This window comes from Chiroxiphia lanceolata, chromosome 9 (assembly GCF_009829145.1).
Source record: "Chiroxiphia lanceolata isolate bChiLan1 chromosome 9, bChiLan1.pri, whole genome shotgun sequence".
Classification (NCBI taxonomy): domain Eukaryota; kingdom Metazoa; phylum Chordata; class Aves; order Passeriformes; family Pipridae; genus Chiroxiphia; species Chiroxiphia lanceolata.
In genome coordinates, this window is record NC_045645.1 from 24,149,823 (window position 1) to 24,166,387 (window position 16,565).

General features: G+C 37.7%; 2 protein-coding genes across 3 annotated transcripts in view; one reads left to right on the forward strand and one right to left on the reverse strand.

Annotated features, from left to right (window-relative positions):
* Window positions 1-1,464: 1,464 nt before the first annotated feature.
* Window positions 1,465-9,921, reverse strand: LOC116790681 (regulator of G-protein signaling 18-like). 2 transcript variants are annotated; one of them, XM_032695868.1, is made up of 5 exons: window positions 9,595-9,921; window positions 8,825-8,926; window positions 5,404-5,465; window positions 4,170-4,336; window positions 1,465-1,756 (listed from the first exon to the last, which is right to left on the reverse strand). In XM_032695868.1, the coding sequence occupies exons 1-5, from the start codon at window positions 9,711-9,713 to the stop codon at window positions 1,502-1,504; spliced, it is 705 nt and encodes a 234-aa protein (XP_032551759.1). In that variant the 5' UTR covers window positions 9,714-9,921; the 3' UTR covers window positions 1,465-1,501. The 2 variants fall into 2 exon arrangements, with proteins under 2 accessions (XP_032551759.1, XP_032551758.1); XM_032695867.1 differs by having other exon boundaries at window positions 5,404-5,468.
* A 2,757-nt stretch (window positions 9,922-12,678) lies between these two features.
* RGS4 (regulator of G protein signaling 4) overlaps window positions 12,679-16,565 on the forward strand; it is a 32,531-nt gene continuing 28,644 nt past the window's right edge. The window contains exon 1 of the mRNA XM_032695872.1: window positions 12,679-12,797. The gene's annotated coding sequence lies outside the window, so the exon portion shown is untranslated. The remainder of the gene's footprint in view (window positions 12,798-16,565) is intronic.

The following is a 16,565-nucleotide window of genomic DNA, read 5'->3' on the forward strand; positions in this document are numbered from 1 at the left end:
GTTGTGGCTCAACAGCATTTCTTGGTGAGTTTGAATCTTTGTGCACAGTAACACTTTTTATTAAAATGGTAATGATTACAGCTAGTATTGAAATTTAAGTGAAATCTTCACACCTTTCTCATCAATGTACTAATGATAAACCAAATCCTGACAACTCTAAGTAGATCAGATTTATTGAAAGTTAGTAAAGCAGACACAGAAACCCTCAGATCAAGCAGTTCATATACTCTCTAAATTAGCAATGAACATAAAAGTCCCATCTTTAGGAACTTCATCTTTCACCAGTTACAGAAAGGAGAAGAAAAGGGAGAAAGCTTAAATTCCGTGTGAAGCAACTGAATATAGAAGCCATAGTTACAAATAAATCCTGCAGCCCCTTGCTAAACTGAATCAATGTTTAAGCTTTTAAGAACTGCCCTAAGCTTCAAGGTATGTCTGCATCAATTCTGAAAGAGAAGGACAGGATAACTGTGTATGCTGAGTATGAAAAATATATGTGATTTCTATAGTAAGGAAATAAAAATGGAGATTTCTCCTTCCTCTGCTACAAAGTATAGAGAGTATATTAATGACCAATAGAACTGAAAGTTATTCTACCTGAGTCCAAGAGATGTTAGTTTTCAGATACACTTGCAAAATGAAAGAGAAAATTTAGAACAAAGTGTAGTAACAAAGTCAGCATACCATGACTATTTATAAATAAAAGTAGTAATATTATATATATATATATATCTACATGGAAATGACCTGATATTTAATGACACACATTATGTTAAAATAACATTCTTGGATCTTTTTTTGCTGCTGAAAATTAGAATACGAGTATTTGATGCCAAAGCTAATCTATACAGCATAACTTAAATACAGAGAACAGACACATGTAATAAGAAAAAAGTACAAAATGTACCCTCAAAAAATTAAATATGTATTTTTATGTTACCCTTAAAATAGGCAATAGCTATGTAATAATTATGCAGTGTCTGTAGTTAAAATTCATGTAACTTTGCATTATACCTAATAATGTTCCCGTGTGTTTTACAGCATGAGAAAATACCACAAATTCTCTGTCCTTAGTGTAGGAAATATGGCAGAAACATAAATATGTGCAAAGACTATGTATATACATGCTGACTGTGATGAAACTCTGGCCTAAAATGATAAATGTTGGATATTATCAAATGGCATTTTATGCCGCATTTTTATGCAGGAAATTCAAAATTTTCCTCCAAATATGATCACAGCTTTTGCTTGAGTTTAAAAAAAATACTGTATGAAAACTTTACATTATATGACTTGCCAATATGTTGCCTACTTCTCTATGAAAATGAGATTAATCGTCTACTATAGAACTCTGACCTGGTGTAGGTGCATTTAACTTTGCTTTGCCGCTTATTTACACCTGCTAAGGATTTGGATTTTAAAACATATACAGGTAGTTGCAGTAGCTAGAAGTAGCTAGTAGCTGGAAGTAGCTAAGAGTTATGAGGGTGGAGGTTTCTTGTTACCAAACAGTAAAGTCTGGGCGTACACCTTGAAAATCATTGACAGTAAAAGACCGTGACCGCCTCCTAAGGGTAGGACGAGTGGGATTTCTCCCTTTAAGCAAATTTAAATAAGGATCAGATCTCAGGAAGCGTGGGTAGCTGTCTTGCTCCATCAGCCTGTAGACTGTGTTCTGTGCTGTGTCAAAGGTGGTGATGAGGGGCTGGTGAATATTCTGACTTGTGGCTTCCTTGGTGTGAAAGTCCAAATTCACCTGGAAAATGAGGAAAAGTGTATTTCTTTAATGTACATTCTTGCATCTCCTGAGTTATCATTCATAGCAATGACATTGTACATTGATGAAAGACTTTTTTGATAAGGAGACCTTGAATCCCCAATACAACAGGATGTAGGCACCCCAGAATCAGTATGTTCATGTTCAGAAATGGCTGTCAGAAAGCCTTCAAAGCTGTGTCATTGGTACAAAGGAAAACAGGTAAAATAGAAGATAAGGTCTGATGCTTGACTAAAAGCGACTTTCTAATAGTGATCTTTGGACAATTGCAGCTCTGGGGCTTTGCAACACCAAACTAATACAGAACTCCCTCCATTCTCATTTAGGTTTCATGTAGAGCTTTGTCTAATGAGACTGTGTTAGTGAATGTTTAAAATTTCTGGTTTCTGTGTAGAAACCAATACAGTAGTGCTGTAGGAAGTAGTGGTAGGTGTGTAGTAGGAAGGTGAGAAAACTCTAATAAAATGAAAAAAAAATATTTAAATGGGTCTCTGGAGCTTTATATTGGAAAGCATACAAAAATTATTATTTATTCCATGTGCTGTTGCATTCATCCTGGGAAATGTTTATTTGGTATGAGAATTTTATTAAAGTGTCAGGCACTGATTTAAAATGTTATTTTCAAAAATAAGATAGAATATATAAAAAAAATTGTTGATTCAGTCAAAAACTGAGTTCTATAATATGCTTTCTTTTCCTCACTAAGAGACACCTGTCATTTCCATACAACTAGTTGAAACAAGTAGTTTAGATCTAAAAACTGAAGGGTAATTAGTGATGATAGAATGGTCCACTCATCTAAGATTTTTATGAACCTATTGAACCGTATGCTCAGAAAGAGTTCCGTGGACAAGAAGTTAAAGAAAAGGTGCCAACTCCAGAGCTGTGTGGTCTGAAATGAGGTGCTGTTACCTGGTCTCAGCTGCTCAGCTCAACCCAAGGAGGAAGTCTGACCAAAGCCAAGTGCTTAAGGTGAACCCAGCATCCATCTACTTGCACCAATTTGAAGTATGACACACAAAGAAATTGCTTGGTTATTGTGAGTCAAAGTACAACTTCCATACCCTGTCCACTCCTTAAGCTTTCCTCCTGCTCATGAGTATGAGCAGTTGCTACCTGACCATAACTGCCCAGGGATTGATCAATTGGCAACAACAGGTTCTGCCTCAAGCGACTCAGGGTGTTCTTTTTATGTAAGGTCCACCCCAAAGGCACACAGCAGGGAAAGAAATGAAATGGGACACAAGCCTTTGAAAGTGGGCATTTCCTGGGAAAAGAAGACCTGAATCTTAAAAGTAATCTATGAGAAATACAGGTGGAAATTGTACCATTTTGCAATCCGTTTCTTAAAATGAGAATTACACCTTTTTCGCCCTCATTACAGGGAAGCAGCAGTTAGTGTATAACTTCTGTTATTAAGGAAAATATAAAAAATATAATAATGCAGGCATTGGCAAGTGACATATTTGATCTGCTCAAACTCAATAGAATTACAGGAAATGGTAAGTCCAAAAGACCTTTTGATTGTGATTTCACTGAAAAAATTCATAATCTCCCAACCTGTTCATCTCCTTCTTAGGGAAGGCAAAAGTATTCTTCTTGCTCATTTCTGAATCCTTTATAACACACTTCAGTAATGTGAAGAAGTTGTAAATATGAAAACTTTTTGCACTGTTATAATATTATAAAAAGGCCTTAGTGTTGGTGAGGATTGTCATATCAATGTATTTTTGTGCTGACAGTAACATAACAAGGATATGCAAATAGAGGTGGAGGAGGTGGAGAAGGGGGAGGGAGTCAATCAAGACAAGTCCATACTTAAAACACAGTTATTATTTTAAAGGATATATTTAATTTAGTAGTTTCTTCTAATCTCTTTTATTCTTTAACTTATTTAAAATAAAAACTTCTGAATCTCTGTTATGTAATAATTTAATAGATAATTAGTGTTTTAAGAGAAAGGGGGAATAAATTTGTTGTTCTGGAGGTAGCTATGAATAAAGACAGGTGATACTTCTCCACAAATGCTAGCTGATGTATCTCATTGCAACTTCAACATTTACTATCACTTTTTTTCTTAAATATACATCGTGTATGTGTGTGTATATATATATATATATATCCCAGATTTAAAGATCACTAGGAATCAATGATTCCTATGATATAATATATATATTCATATAGTAACTTGAAGGAGGTATTGAAAGGAGTATGGAAGACAGTGAGAATTATCTCTGCAGATTTCCTTCCAGAGCTTTGATTTTTATTATATATCCTTCTTATGCCACCGACTACATGAAGTAATTGTTGCACCTGCTTCTGGTCATGCACTTCTTAAAAGCAGATTTCATCAGTTGTGTCAAATAGAGTGTAGAATGAAGAAAGACTTTACCTCCTTTGGAGCATCTTTCTGTATGAATGTTTCAAAAATGGTCTTAGCTTTTGGCAGAAGTTCATGTGCAGTTTTGCTTTTCTTGTAATCCTCGCAAGCTATCCAGAACTCGATGTTCTCCTCACTGAACTCAGTTTTCAGAAACTTTGTAAAGGCATCCAGCCCAGCTACAGAAGAGAAAGTTCAATTGCATTAAAAATATATATCCTTATCAGACAGTTACTCTTTTCGCACAATCTGTGCAAAGAAGCAAAATAGTTTGTGCTCCCTTTGAATAATATCACATTATGGATAATTAACTTAACTGCACTTATTTGAAAACCTTTATGTATTTTTTCCATTATGATCCTGAGTGCTGTAACCCCCATTTCAGAATTCTCAACATCAGTAAAAATCCACTACCGAGATCTCATAAATTTAGAAAGAGAAGCAAGCAAAACCTGTGGATGTAAGTAGAAGTGATGGATTTTATTCCATCTGAATATCAATTTAGGTTGACCAAAACACTATTTGAATCTTTGCTTGTAAGTAAACTGTTCTGCAGTAACAATTTAAAGTGGATGGCTTTCAATATCTTTATAATTTGCTTTATGCTATTGTTGTTATGCTGAGGATATTTTCTTTCTCAAGAGTGCAAATTGTATTGAAGTCAACTGTTCAAAGAACACAGATTTGAAAAGCACATGGTGTCCAGCACTGTAGCTGAAACATATCTGTGCCCCTTCAAAAGGAAAGGAGGAACATATGTGCTTTTGATAATTGTGTGAGCAGCAGGCCCTTTCAAAGGATAGGGATCCCAGCTTGGATCCTGTCATGGGTTTAGAAACAAATTGTATTGGAAGTGACAGAATCTTTTCTTAAGTACATAGAATATATCTTGCAATCAGGAATATTTGAGAAATATTCAGATTAGATGCTCCTGTTCATTGAAGGAGTTCTTTGCCATCTGTTATATTACTTTGTTCAATAAAATACAAAAGTTATTTTCAGTTATTTTCACTAGCTGACAGCATGCTATAGCCAAAGCATGTGAGGAGAGCAGAAACACATACTGCTATAAATGACCCATCATACCTAATTTAGGTAACTGCCAGGTCTACTTAAGGGAACAACTGGATTTTATAATTTTCCATCAATTTTCCATCATTTTCCATCATTTTCCATCAATTTTCCATCATTTTCCATCACTTTTCCATCCTAGCACTTTGCACGGAGAGGAAAAAAAACTACTAACCTTTCTCAGAAAGCAGTTTGTCAAAAGATTCTCCCCATTTCACTGCTTCTTCAGGAGACACGCTGCTTAAGAAACAGAAAGGGATTCTTAAGAATTGTGTATACTGTGTATTTAGGGAGCTGTGTAACATGTTATCAGTTACCCTTATGGCTCAGGACTTTCACAGAGCCTTTGATTAGATCACATTACTAAAGGAACTCATTCTCTTGAGGGCTTCAGAAACATTTTCATTAATTTTTTTTTCTGACCTTTTTTCCTGCAGAGTTGTACTTCTTTTCCTCTTTTAAAAAAAAATCAAAGTTTTTTTTTTTTTTTGCTTTGGTGTTTGCATTGCTCTACCAATCTTTAAGGGAATTGAGATCATGGGGTATTGTAAAACTCCTAAGGGACCCAAGTCTGTCAACTATTGAAACTTAAGAAATGCTTGTGCAGACGTGTGGTTTTGAATGTCCTCACTGAGGCTGTGTTACCACAGTCTGCTTCTGATGAAGTATGGAAAATCCAATAGCCTGAAGACAGAGCTGCAGCGATATGGTTTGGGTGTCAGCCTTCTAGGTTAATACCACACATGGTCTGGTTTGTTTACCACAAACATATTTCAGATGTCATGTTACTCTGAGACGCTGTGCCTCATTTATAAAACTCCTCATATTCTTCATCAAGCGTGTCAAGATGCACGTATTTCACTTGGATTTCAGAAACTCTCCCCTAGAGACCAGTGAAGAAAGGAAGAAACCACCTCGTTCCATTCACACAAATACAATTTTGGAGAAATCATTTTTTGGTTTTGTGTAGACTAACCCTGAATGCACATCTGGACAGTACTTGGATTTTTAGTAGACCAGAACTGGAGTAAGCAGGAGGTGAGCTGTATCATGCTAGGACTAGGACTTAAGTTCTAAGCCTAAAGGTGAAGTCAATCTTTATCAACTGCTTTTTGAATATTAATATTTAGAACCATTTTCATTTGAGGACAAAGCACAGTACATGGAAAGTATCAATAAGCAACTTGTCTGTGATTAGTTGGTTAGAACAACTTCTTATGGACTGAACACTTCTGGAATGTTTCTCCCTTCCTCATGGAGTTTTGCTGTTCTGTTGCCTGATTCACACAGTTTGGGCTCCCTTGGCAAAACCTGTAGGCACATGAAGTTTAGATGAAAGGGAATTCCAATCATTTTGGGAAGGAATTTAAGCCAGTAATGACCTTTGTTTTGCATAAAACTCAAAAGGAGGAATTTTTTTATTATTATTTTAATAGGTGTCACATGTCTCCTAGCTGAAGCCATGGCTTACAGGAAGGGAATTTTTAACCGAGGAGAGAAAAACAGTTCTTGAGGAGAGTACAAATGCTGGAGAAATGAAATTCAAGAAATGAGCATAGGCTAGTAAAGTAGGGGAATTCTGGAGTCAGGGAAAATGAGAGAGACCTCGCTCCCTTACAGGCTTTGTTAGTTATGAGAAGTACAAAAAGTTTGTACTGTGGTTCAGTGGTTCTCTGAACTATGTGGACTGGTAAGTCTGGTAACTGTGGGTTCCTGTTGCTATAGAAATTATTTTGGTCATAGTGGAAGATAAAGCCTTATGACTTCAGACCATATACTCAGTCCACAACTGCATGGAATGCTGTAGAGGTTCTTTGTTGGGTTTGGAAACTCCTAGTGCAAGTTTCTGTTTCTCCATTTCTCCTTCAGAATCTGCATCAACCCAGTAGCCTCACAGATCCCCAAAACCTGGGTGCAGCAATGAGTTTGTACAATAATGGACAGAAACCAAGATTTGTTCAGCTTTGCCACTTTCTAAATATGAGAAGAAACTAGTTTAAACTAGTTTTACAGATTACAGGCTATTTCTACTATCACCCCACTGTCCATCTGCAGTACTTCATTAAATTCTCTTTCTACTTGTGTTAGTAACTCCCTGTGAAGAATAGAAATCATGAAAGCTCAGTAAATCACTTAAAAAAATCTCAAAATTTTATCTCACTTTATTATTTGAAAAAGAGTCATTTTCTTTTTTGTTTGGTTTTTTTTTTCTATTTTTGGCAAAAATAATTGTCGCTTCTCTCTAATCTGTATATAAAGATCAGCAAAAATCTGCAAGTTTCTCTTCTATACAAGAACAGCTGAATCTGTTAGTCAGGCACCTATCTGAAGTAACATGGTAAAAGGTAGCTGGCTGAGTGAGGTAGTGATGGTCTGTTAAAAGGGGGAAATTCTTCAGAGAATTATTGTTGCTACTGTATGTTCCTCTAAAAGTGCCTTTACACAGATTATAAGAATGCAGTGATGGCTGTGTATTTGTATGAAATACCCTGGGTAATGAGTACTGTCTGCATACAGGCTGCACGGCAGCTGTGCTCCCTCTTTTTAGATGCAATCTTGGCATAGTTTTACATGTCTGGAACTGAGATGGGTGGGATATTTCCAAATGTGAGCAACAAACTGCCCAATTATCCAGATGCATGGGTGCAAGTGTTTAGATACCACCTTCTCAGCCACTTTTTTGTGGGTTCTAGAGAGAGAGTTTGGGCCTTTATTTGATTTCTACTGTGTGCTCATAACTAGTAAGGGCTTGTAAGAAGCAGTTCTGGTCAAAGCAGGCAGCTTGGCCCAAAAGATAGGAACTGTTTAAACAAGGTTCATCAAGACATGGTAAGACATTTCATGGTAAGCACTGAAATGTTCTGAAATGATCTGTGATGGGAAGAAAGGGGCAGCAAATATTTTAGGCCATGGAGTTGCATTACTTTACATGTTCGTTCTTCTTAGTCAGGACCCAAAAGTGCAATTCTTAATATATTGGTGAGATCTTGGTACCCCATTGAAGTCAGAAACTAAACTGTTGCTGAAGTCAATAAACCTAAGAATTTACCCTGCATCTTTATGAAAACATTATAACAGGGACAATATTACCATAGTGTGTAAGCATCAGTATGAATTTTGGAGACAAGAGTATTCAATCAATTACTGCAATCACTGAGGAGCTATGCATTAAGAATTTAACATGCATATGGCATCGGTACAACACGGAATTCTTTGGAAAACCTGCTTTGCAGGGCGGTGTATCATTTTGCTGCAAGCAGTAATTTGTCAGCTGCATTTCTGAGTTGATGCTTAGTCAGTGGACTAAGACAAAGAAAAGGCTGTTGGCATAAGTAAAGGTTTAAATGTATCTCCAAGTCTATGGGGACCAGTGGTGTGAAAATACTAGTGGTGAGTTACCTTGATGTGCTACACATATTTCTATAGTGTGTGTGTGTGTGTGCTTGGATTAGATTGGTAACTTTCAAATTAAATAGGTCTAGAAAGCATTACTCTGCTGAGTCTGAACACACACACACAGATGCAGGAAATGTTCTGAGTCACACAGGCACTTCTTGGAAGGAATCCCCATCAGCTCAGTCATTTATAATGCTTACCTTGCTGGTTTTGCCACGTTTCCAGGTTTACCAAGATGGTCACTTTCATGGAATTCAGGTTTCTGCAGGAGCAGGCTCAGCCTATTTCTCTTCTGCTTAGCTCTACAACAGATTTGGAGTAGCTTTTCAAGAAACCTTTTCGAAAGTTGTATATTCCCCCTCAAACATTTCCTTTGACTATTATCTCTATTTCTGCGTCATAGAACATGCTATTTTCACTTACAGTGATGTAGCTATTGCTTCTCCTACATATATTATTCACATTAATTATTTTTTTCTTTACAGCTTAACACAAATTCACATATGAAGCAAAGAGAAATGGAAATCCTTTTGTTTTCAGCATGCTTTTAATTTATTTTAAAGAGGAAGGGGCAAAATTTCCCATTAGAGAACGCAAACAGTTGGCTCAGCGTCTTCTACTTTTAATGTTTCATAAAGAAAAAGGAAGTATTGCTTCCTGTCATTTCAAATTTTTGAAAAGAAACCTTCCCAAATCATATTCAGCATTTCTCAGAACTTCTTCCAACCTCCCTTTCCTGGTTTGCTTAGACCATTATTTGATTTGTTTCTTGTTCTTAAAAAAAATACTTCTGCAATGACTTAATATTTTATGTACACGGTTTCTAGAGTTGCAGTTCATGAGTTTTCATATGTGCATCAAAAATAAAATTACCTGTGCCCTAAATTCATACCCACAAGCTGTGTTAGAGGAAACCTTCATGTAAACAGAAGGTTTACATTCAGATGGTCGGCATGACCTGAAAACTTACCCAGGTTTGCTTGCTTTGTGTGGCTCTTCTTTAATCACAGACTTCATGACTTTGTAATAGGATTTGTCCTTTGAAGCAGAAATGTTCAGCTGGGGGAATAAAAGAAGTGGGTTCTCCATTTTCCTTCAGAAATGGTTCCGAAAACGTTCCTCTTGCTCCCTGGCAGTGGTGGCACCTGGTGCAGCTGAGGTGCCGGGGGGGGCTCTCACATGCTGTGCCCACCCGGGGCTGCCCCCGGTAGGGAACGGCGCAGTTTGCAGAGGAGGTGGTGGGAAGAAGGTGGTTCTCCACCTTCACTGCTACTGCAGCTGCACGTACACTGTGCTTTAAGTAGAGTTCTGGTTTTACATTCGTCATTTAGGGAAGTGAGGTTGCAACTTGGCAAAATGTCCGTCGCTCACGCCGACAAACCACAGAGAGCAGCTCCGGGGTGCCTGCTTCTGGGAGCTGATGTTCTGCTAGGCTTAGGGTGACACCAGCATTTGCCCCCAAACACCTGTAAGAAGTGTACATAGTGTAGTGTAGTTTCTCTAAAATTAACTTAAATGACAATAATGTTGCATAAAACAGTGTACAGCATCATCTTAAGCTCTTAGAGAGCTTCCATCTGGCCTTAAACTACTCTCCACAGCTCAGGTGCCATGTGCTGGACACAGAATTAGCTCCATCCTGCAGCATGCTGACTTGAAACTCGGGGTTTCTCGGCATCTCCTGCAACACCCAGGTGAAGCTGTGGTGGATCATGTATTTTGCAAGCAGAGATTTTAATTTTTGCACCATTCTTCAGAAATTATAACCACTTCTAATTTCAAGTTTGTACACTAAAAGATCCTTCCATATCTTTTCTATGTGTGGATTTATTTTTACTTGCAATCTCACAGTCAGGATAAAAAAAGTCTTTAGTTCAGAACAAAAATATGTGGCTTTTAAAATTATTATTTTGACAGTAAATAACCCAAAAATTCTCAATTCAGTTCACATAATGTAAAAATGTATTTATGTTGTAAGCTGATCAACACAAATTACTTCTTCCCAAACAAGTTTGATGTCAATTAAGTTTCGTGGTTTTAAGTTCAACTTGAGTTGGAGATATCATAGAAACCTCCTCAGTGTTAACTGAATGAGGTGCTGGAAAAGATTAAAACTATGCAGTAGTTAATTGATTAAGAATTAAATAGTTCTCCTTTTTTTTTTTTTTAGTGCCAATGCCTCATTTTGATTATTCAGGTAAGACATAGAGCCTTGGGGAGAAGACATGAGCTCATCACCTCCAATAATTTTGTTGAGTTCTACAGAACTGCTGCAGCATTGGTAAGTTCTGATAAGAGTCCACTGTGACCTCTTTCCTGTGGCTAAGGAGGATGGGAGGTATTAATATTCAAAAGAAATAAAAAAACCCAACAACTCTGCTCGATTCCAAATGTGTGAAACATTAGAAAAAGAAGCTGTTATCTATTGTGATTTTTTTTTTAAGAGCAAAAAAACTGAAATAAAACTCACATGTACTACATGTGTGATACAAATTTTAAAACCAGACTGAATGGGAAATACTCAGTGAACAACTGCTTTTGTAACCCAAGAACCTTTAAGGAGCAGGGTTATGGTTTGAACTTCATTTTCAGTTTCAGAGTAGGCTTTATATCACATCATGCTTATTTTAAACTGGCTTTAACCACAGCTGTGTTTAATCATTTATTCTGCCTTTTACTGATAAGTAGATAAATATAGACTGCATGATTTTATTTCACTTTTCTGCAATAATGGTAGTCACGTGAGCTTTTTTTACCTGTTATGTGTATACAATTCTGTTTATGTTTGCCATAATTTTATAACCTGGTGATTTCAGTTCCTGAAAAATGTCATGAATTGTAGGCTCAGTAATTCATATAAGCTGATTTAAGAAAGATTTGGAACATCACTCAGAAGTGAGTTATGGTGGCATTGCCACTGTACCAGGTAACTTATAGATGGGAATGAGCAGCTGTGTCATCTCTTTCAGCACCCACCAATGATGGGCTCTCCCCTGAGAACATCTGAATGGCCTGTCCAACACATTCTTCAGTGACCCCAAAGCAACAGGTGCTATGCCTCAGGTGCTTGAAATATTGCTGTACTGCACTGTGGCAATAGCATCAGTCCCAAATGCAGCAGTGTGCTGTGCATCTCCTGAAAATTCATTAGGAAATCTGGAAGAGTGGGGAGAGGAAGGGAATAATCACAAAAAACTCCTCCCCCACCCATACCCCCCGCTCCCCTCCTTTTTTCCCCCATTAATAGAAAGCTAATATTAAATCTAGGCCATGAAGTAGCCAAATTACACCCAAGGCAGCCTGTGTTTTGTCAGGGATGGTGCTGGTGCTAATAAGTATTTGTTTTGCACTGCAGGATACAGTAGTTATAGCAACAGTATTAATGACCCTGTAAATGCTTCTGGGCCATTTTGGATACTGCAAGATGATGATATAGAAAAACGAATAAGTTATTTTAAGCTGGAAAAAGCAGACCAAGAATATTATGTTGATGACATGACTAGAGACCTAGAAATCTCTAAAGAAACTTGTGATGGGAACTAAATATCCTGATTCTCAACCATTTCTCTAACCACTGAAATATATCCACAAATCTTTTGGGAAGAAGACTACTGATTTTTAAGCTCTTAAATCAAGATCATCTCTGTAATGTGAGAACATTATTGACTTAATGATTTATTACTTGTAGAAAAGAATAAATACATTTGTCAAGATGAATACAAAATGTATTTGCAGAACAATCGTTATGTGACACAAAAGTAAAATTGAATAGATCATAAAGTGCAGGAAGTTCCTTGAGGTGATGTCCTGATCCCTTTGGGCCTGTTCTTCAGTTGAAAAGTGTCTGCACTGGCTTCTGTACCTGTTTATAAGGCCCTGTCACAGCTGATGATCAAGTCGTGCTTGGTTTCTACAGACACAATAGCTGCCTGCTGTGAAAGAAATACTGACTGATACTGTTAGCAATAGGGGCATTGTACTATACACTGAGCATGTCTTGTTTCTTTTTTAAAGGAAGGCACTGAAAGGCTCAGCCTTTCAGTTCAGCTGAATGGAAGTGCAGCCCCGATTGAGCGGCTCGGCTCAGCACAAAGAACTAGAGCACAATGGGGAGTTCTCCTTTGTCAGTAATCCTGATGCATCTCTCTCCAAGCTATTTTCCTTGCTTGTCAGGTAAGTGTAAACTTTTCATCCTTCACGTCTCTGCTCATGTTCTGGCACTGCCCAGGTTCCTCCACAGCCAAGCTCCATCACTGTTCTTATTCAGATACAATCTTACCAGTATGGCTTTTGTTGGGTTAGGGTTCTGCTGAAGGGAAGCAATATTTATCTTTGTGGGAAGAAAAACAAACAAACAAACAAAACCAACAGAGATTCTTTAGCGTTCTGTGAGGAAAGAGGCATGGAAAGAAAAACTTCACAGAAGAGCACGGGCTGAAAAGATGAATTTCCGTATTTCTTTTTCATGTAAAGGGATTTAAAATTTTTAAAATTAAAATTACATGTTTTGAAGTAATTTGGTTTTAATAAATAACTCTGCTCTTCACCAACTTCTTAACAATTTAGCACTCCACAATATTTATGTTGTTTATTCCTTATTGGAAACCATAATTGGACATACAATTTAATAATTATATGATCCAACGTGTGGTTGTTCTGTTTATCTTTTACCTATGAAGCAATTCCAAAAGTAAAATAGTTTTATTGGAAATCTCAAGTAGAGGATCTTGCAGCCTGCTAATTCAGTGAATTTGTTTAGTGGTGCACTTAAAAGTTTCATCCTAGTGGAGGAATTTGGCACATGAGATACTTCAGACTTAGTGAAAGAGAAGCATTGCAACACCTGCACATAGTTCACATTGTAAAACCCCGTTTGTTGTTGATGTTTATAAGGAAGGAAACAAAGTTGCATTGCTTCAGATATGGATTACTGACAACAGGAACATAACACTTTGCATTTGGGGTCTGTCAGCCAGGGATCTCAAAAGAACTTTGTAAGGAGTCTGTGGTGAAAACTCAAGGCTTGGCGCAGGCTTGGGAATCTTTGTAGATTTATCAGAACTTCTGCTGTGGAAAGTGTTTACATCTGTGCTAAACTGAACTCGTTTATTATGTCTTTGGAGAGGTCAGAATAAGAAAGTGAGTCTGCAAAGTTCTCAGCTGTGTTCATTTCCTGCCTGTCCCGTGGTTACATGGCCGGCACCTCTGATTAGTTCTATTTACATATTACATACATCACTGTCACAATTAATCTTCAGGAAGCTGGTTTCTCGGTTGAACCGCTCTGTGTTTACAACCAGCTCGCACAAGTGCAGAGCAATGACATCAGAGCTCATTAGACAATTGCCTGTTAACAACCAGCTTCCGGAAGGGCTCACCTAGAACACTCACATGCATTTTTTAAAACGTGTTTATTTTAGTGTGGTATTCACAGGAAACGCTAAAGGCAGGAATGTTCTCTAACTCCTGCTTGAAATATCCTACTGGAGTTCTGTGCTACTGGATTTATTTCTGTCTTACAGAAACCCAGAGGGATTCCTCACATGACAACCCGCTTTTATTATTTTTTTTTTTTTAAGGAGCAAGATTTTATCACTCCAAGACAACAGTGCAAGCAGCATCAAGTATTGGGCTGAGCGTTTTCTGGTCCTTCTGGGAAAGGTGTGGGAGAATGGAATTGGAGGCCTTATTGCTTAATCACATAAGAGGGCTGTGACTCCTTGTCTGCTGACTATTAGCCATGAAATCAAACTCAAGGGAGTAAAATCTGTGTTACATCAGGACTCAGTCTGCTATCACTGAACTACTCAGTGGTTAAAGCAGAGCCAACATGTGTGATGCTAAGCATGCCCTCACTCTGCTTTTCCAGTCAGGAAATTGAGGATTATCTAGGGGTAATTATGAATAAGGGATTCAGGAATATCTCGGGATGCTGCAGCCCAGGTTGAACTACTAGGGCAGGCATTGTCAAACATCCACAATGCAGAACTAGGGATACTGTAAGGAGCACTTCATATCAAAAAAGCAGCTCTGCAGGAGAGATGGCTACCCCAGGGCTGGGAAAGCACTCAGAACAGGTTTTGAAGGTCACACTTCAGTATTTAGGATGAAGTTAGGCAGGGTCTAAAAGCTCAGGTTCTACTGTAAAAACACCTATGAGGGCTGCAGGGTTGCATCATGTTTTCTTTTAGTATAAATAATATGGCACTGATACAGGGACACTTCATTCTGCCTATTTAAAACACAGCTAAGGTTTCTGCAATGATACTTTCTTCAGCTTATGTGATTATGTTTTTTCCATTGTTACTCCTTCCTGACAGTACATTGTTCTGATGTCCTGATTTAGCTGATGCAAATAGTCCTGGGATTTACAAAGTAGTATGGTGGATTGCTCATCAGAGCAGTAAAAAAATTGGTACCCAAAAAAATTGAAAATATATAGCGAATATCTATCTATGTGAATATATAAATATATTATCTTCAAAGTCTGTCAAAAGCTACATGTCACTGATTTTTCTCTTCTAATTACCCAAAGAAATTCACCACTAAAATTAGGCAAAATTTAGTAATAGTGCCACATCACATTTCAGTGAGTATGAAATCTTCAGAATGACTGAGAATGTTTCCAGGAAGGTACAACTGTTTTTTGAGGATTGAAAAAAGCTGTATTCTAAAATGTAAGTTGGAATAGTTTTATTTCCTATGAAACTTTTTAGGAAAGTTTTGCAGTAGCAGTTTCTTTTCCTACTCCCAAACTGTTAGAAATCTTATGAGAAAGCTGGCTTCAAGGCAGGGACACTCATTGTCAATATTCACCAGCCAGTCATAGTCTGTCTTCCTCTTAGCAAGTGGCAGATTTTCCAACAAAAGCCTTCCATTATCAAGCACCAGGGTACCACTGGGTTTCCAAAAACAGCCATCCAATTTTTTCTTCAGATTTGCAAGAACCCTCAAGAAAAGCTTGCTGATTGCCTAACACAGTAATATGCTGAGGGCTGTGAATCTTATTGAGCCTTCAGAAAAGCTTCAGGCATAGTAGAGACAAAGCTTTGCTCCAGAAATGTACTTGTGTGTGTGTTTAATTCCAGTCGTGCAAGGAAATCTTGCCTGATTAATTCGCTGTGTTGGATTGGAGGCTGTGTGATCTGGCCAAGACTGAGCCATTTTGGGACACAGCAGATGTAAGCAGCAACATCATAAAGAATTGGACTTATTCTTCATTCTGCACTCTAGGCAGCAGGATGGGTTTTATTAATTCCTCGCTGTCACCCTTGCTGTTATGTTCATGACAAAAGACCTTGCCATTTGGGCACTATCCATTTCTCGAATTTGTTTGGCTTTTAGCCTGAGTCATGGCACGCTTCATGATTAGGGGTTTGATGGTGCAGTTTGTAGCTTTTGCAGATGCTGTCCTTGATGACCTCTGGTTTTCACACCAGCATCTAAACCAGATTCTCATCAGGCCCAATCTGCTGCTCCTGTCTTTCTCATCTGTGCTTCTCTGCCACAGCCAGAATAATGGGAATCATAAAAATAACTTTTGCAAAGCTTGCCAAAAATGCTTCCTCAAAACAGAGGAAACATGATATTTGCACTTTCAGTATGCACACTAGGAAACAAGCTATTCTAGTCTCTCTGTTGAGTAAAAACAGGTGATCATATATCAGGTTACACTGTCAATTTGATAAACTTGAAACTTGTAATAGGTTTGATATTGCTGTGCTCACCAAATCTAATACAAACATTGCATTTCATTTGTTGCCAGTCAGTCTAGATTGCCTGGGGACAGAGACTGTTAGTCTGAAAGCTGTCTGTGTGGCACATATGAAATAACTTCCATTCCATTTCGCAGTGACCACAAGTCATTTTTGTAATGCCTAGGGAAGGTCTGCAGACTGCTTTCAAATTCAAATTTGGAGATTGTCGTGGAGGCTAAGTAAG

Coding starts and splice junctions, on each gene's coding strand:
- LOC116790681 (XM_032695867.1), bottom strand. CDS start 9,713: ATGGAGAACCCACTTCTTTTATTCCCCCAGCTGAACATTTCTGCTTCA. Junction 8,927..9,594: donor CACAAAGCAAGCAAACCTGG/GTAAGTTTTCAG, acceptor AATCTGTTGTAG/AGCTAAGCAGAAGAGAAATA. Junction 4,337..5,403: donor CAAACTGCTTTCTGAGAAAG/GTTAGTAGTTTT, acceptor TCTCTTCTGTAG/CTGGGCTGGATGCCTTTACA.